The sequence below is a fragment of the Myotis davidii genome, unplaced genomic scaffold (genome assembly GCF_000327345.1).
Source record: "Myotis davidii unplaced genomic scaffold, ASM32734v1 scaffold190, whole genome shotgun sequence".
In the NCBI taxonomy this organism is placed as follows: Eukaryota; Metazoa; Chordata; class Mammalia; order Chiroptera; family Vespertilionidae; genus Myotis; species Myotis davidii.
The window spans coordinates 298586-302513 of record NW_006283440.1 but is presented as its reverse complement, the minus strand read 5'-3'; the positions used below and the strand labels follow the sequence as shown (position 1 = coordinate 302513).

At 37.9% G+C, this 3928-nt stretch overlaps 1 protein-coding gene across 1 annotated transcript in view; it reads left to right on the top strand.

The window, feature by feature from the left end:
* Positions 1-3928, top strand: part of ERCC6L2 (excision repair cross-complementation group 6 like 2) — a 124945-nt gene that overhangs the window by 39029 nt on the left and 81988 nt on the right. Inside the window, exons 7-8 of the mRNA XM_015564247.1 lie at positions 1694-1807; positions 2086-2205. Coding sequence (XP_015419733.1) covers positions 1694-1807; positions 2086-2205 — 234 coding nt within the window. The remainder of the gene's footprint in view (positions 1-1693; positions 1808-2085; positions 2206-3928) is intronic.

Genomic DNA, 3928 nt, shown 5'->3' with positions numbered 1-3928 from the left:
GCCCTCTGCCACCCGGGAGCAGGCCTAAGCCAGCAGGTCGTTATCTCCCAAGGGGTCCCAGACTGTGAGAGGGCACAGGCCGGGCTGAGGGAGCCCCCCTCCCCCCCAAGTGCACAAACTTTGGTGCACCGGGCCTCTAGTTATATATATATATGGCTAATATACTAAGTGTCCAACTGTTCGACTGGTAGCTATGACACGCACTGACTACCAGGGCATAGATGCTCAATGCACAGACATGGAAACATGGAACAGACTGATGAATCTCAGAGGGAAGGGGGGAGGGGGGAGGGTGGGAAGAGATTAATCAAAGATCTTATATGAATACTAGAGGTCCAGTGCATGGATTTGTGCACCGGTGGAGTCCCTCGGCCTGGCCTGCAGGGATTGGGCTGAATCCGTGCACCAGGCCTCCAACATCCCAAGGAGTCCCAGATTGTGAGGGCGCAGGCCAGGCCAAGGGACCCCACCAGTGCACGAATCCATGCACCGGGCCTCTACTAAGTTAATAAAAAGGAATAGCTTTAAAAAATATTTTATAATACCAAATAGTGATCACAGTAAAATACAACAGTCAAATATATTTTTTAAAAACTAGTGTTTGAAAGTAGCTTCAATTTGATATCCTCCTTTTTAGCTTTCATTGGGAAATATTCTACTTTCATCTTAAAATCTTATTTCATTTTCAGGAAATCCATTATCCACTAATAGTAAACTTACTGTTTCATTGCAGGCTTAAAACCTTATTCTGATGTGAGATGTAGTATTATTTTAATAGAAACAGTGTATAACATAGGAAATATTTTATTTTTTTTAGAAACATATATTTTTTTACCTTCTATCTATATTTCCTGATTCTTTTTCACCTCTATTTTATTATCAAGTTACTTGTCACATAACTTCATACATAGAGGGACCTAGATAAATACTTATCTAGGTTGATATTTATTGTAATCTCTCATTTTTCTGCTTTTAACCACTTCAATGTTTTTGTAATAGCTCAGATTCCTAGGAAACCTTGGAATATAAATGAGAGGCAAGAGTAAAGAGCTCTATACCAGCGGTCGCCAACCTTTTGGATCTCACAGACTACCAGTGGTCCGTGGAGCACCGTTTCGCGACTGCTGGTCCATACAACACTGCCACCTTACCCTATAGTTTTATTATCTCTTACAGCTGCATTTTAATGACTGTATCAGGAGAATAAATACTTTCTAGAATGAGGTCATTCTCACCTCTTTTGTTAAAAACATCACTGTAGTACCCTGGCCAGTGTGGCTTGGTTGGAGTGTCATCCCATATACCAAAAGGTGGTGAGTTCGATTCCTGGTCAGGGCACATACCCAGGTTGTGGGTTCAGTCCCCAACTGGGGCCCATATGAAAGATAACTTATCAATGTTTCTCTCTTATATAGATGTCTCTCTCTCTCTCTCTCTCTCTCTCTCTCTCTCTCTGTCTGCTTCTCTACAATCAGTTTTTTTTAAAAATCACTGTTGTGATTCACCAAACGTATGATTCCACATTAGTGATTTATGTATATTTTGTATAAATAGTTGATCATCATTTCCTCAGAATATATTTTGCCAATAATAACCCAATAATAAATATTGTGATATATTTTGTGATGTAAGTAGTTACATAGTCCCGTTAGTCCTTTGCTTGTTTTTATTTTCTATGTTTCTCTGGTTGCAGACCAATTCACATGGTGAAACAGTGAAAACCTTGTATTTCAGCTACCTTGCAGTCCTTCAGAAGGTAGCTAACCACGTCTCGCTACTGCAGGCTGCTAGCACCTCCAAACAGCAGGTTTGTGTTGCCTTTTCAAAAGTCTGTTATGCTATCTGTTATAAATACTTTCTATTTTATACGAAATTTCCAACCAAATATCTTTATTTTTGTATGAAATTTAAGAGGAAACTGAGTTGCTCATTTTTGATTTGTGTGCCAAAGACCACTTAAGTTTTTAATCAAAGTGAGAAATTTTAAACAAGTTAAATAAGTCTTTCTTAAAATTTTATATTCAATTTATACAGGTTTAAATGTGTTAAGTTGATATTTCTCTTCATCTACCTCTTCCTTTTAAGGAAACACTTATCAAAAGGATATGTGATCAAGTTTTTTCCAGATTCCCAGATTTTGTGCAGAAAAGCAAAGATGCAGCCTTTGAAACACTTTCTGACCCAAAATACAGTGGAAAAATGAAGGTAAGTGCTCTTCTTCCAGTTTTCATATACACAAGGATGATATACAAAATATTTATCAAATGGTATGTGACAGGGACACCAGCTAATCAGAACAGATGCCCAGTCATTCAGAAGAGATGGTGGCCTCAGACAAATGGTCTAGTTGTATGTGTATTTAGTAGCTCACTATGAACCTGCATCTGGTGTGTTCTCAATTAGAAATAGTTTTATTAGATATACTTCAAACTTTGCTATTGTATTGGATTCGTATCCTCTTAAAAATGTATGCTGTTGCCACATGTGTAATAATTTGTCTTCAAATTTTTAAGGAGGTAATTTACCAGATCTATAAATGGTAATGCGAAATGGGAGGATGAGGATAGGTGGGAGCTCAGAATAAGAGAAAGAAGCTTCTTGAAGAGTTCTCTTGGTTCTCTATGAGAACTCTAAGGGTTTTCAAGGTCTTTATTCTAGACTGAATTTCCTGTCTCTTGATTTTACTTGCCAACCTAAATTGCAAGGTGCTGTATCTCATTTGTGCAAGGGAGCATTGTTGTAGACTGGGAAACTGACCTGGAGGTGTGCTCTTGGTAAGGAATTACTGAGGGAGGGTCTGAAAAGTAAGGCCAGGTTTCCCAACCATGACCCAGGTCTCTGGGCATTGCCTGTCACGGATGCATGAAATACAGTTTCTAGCCTCTTGTAGCAGAATTCAATTGTTTAACCCCTTCATAACTACCAAGAATCTTTATTTATGGATTTAAAGATTTTTACAGAATGATTTCCAACTTTATGTTTTAATTAGCAAAAAGTAAGTTTTTTCTTTTGGCATAAAAATAAGAAGGAAATAATTAAGGTAGGGTTTTTTTTCTTTGAAATACTGGAAATATTTTTAGCAGTTAATCTACATAAGTTCACCTAGTTTAGTTTGCCTGGATCTCTAAATTCAGTGGTATAATATGTAAACTAGGAAGATTACCTTAAAACCTTATGAGTGTATTTTTTTTAACTGAGATATAATTGACTGTAACATTGTATTTATGTATGCAACATAATGATTTGATAAATGCAACTATTTTGAAATGATTACCATACCACAATAAGTCTAGTTAACATCCATCACCTCACATAAGTACAATTCTTTTCTTGTGATAAAAACTTTTAAAATCTATTCCCTCCTAAATATACAGTATGGTATTGTTAACTACAGCCACTATGCTGTACAATATTTCCCTAGGACTTACTTATCTTAGAGAAGCATGTATCCTTTGACTACTTTCACCCATTTCATCTGTTCCATACCCTCTGCTTTTGGGACCACTAATCTGTTCTCTATCCCTCAAGTTTGATGTTTTGTTTTGTTTTAAGATTCCACATGTAAGTGAGATCATATGCTATTTGTCTTTGTCGGACTTATTTCACTTCACGTAATTCCCTCAAGGTCTATCTATGTTGTCTCAAATGACAGGATTGCCTTCTTTTTTGTGGCTGAATAATATTTTATCGTGTGTGTGTGTGTGTGTAGTTAAGCTAATAAAAGAGAAACATGCAAATTGACCATATCTTCGCTACACCCCAAGCAACACCCAGCAGCTACTCAGAGCGATTATATGCAAATTAACCCAACCAAGGTAGCAGCCGGCAGCCATGGAGCTGGAGAAAGCAGGAGGCTTGGTTGCCCCAATGATGGAGGAAGCCAAGCTTCCTGCCTGCCTGCCATGGCCGGCTCTGAGCTCCACTCCAA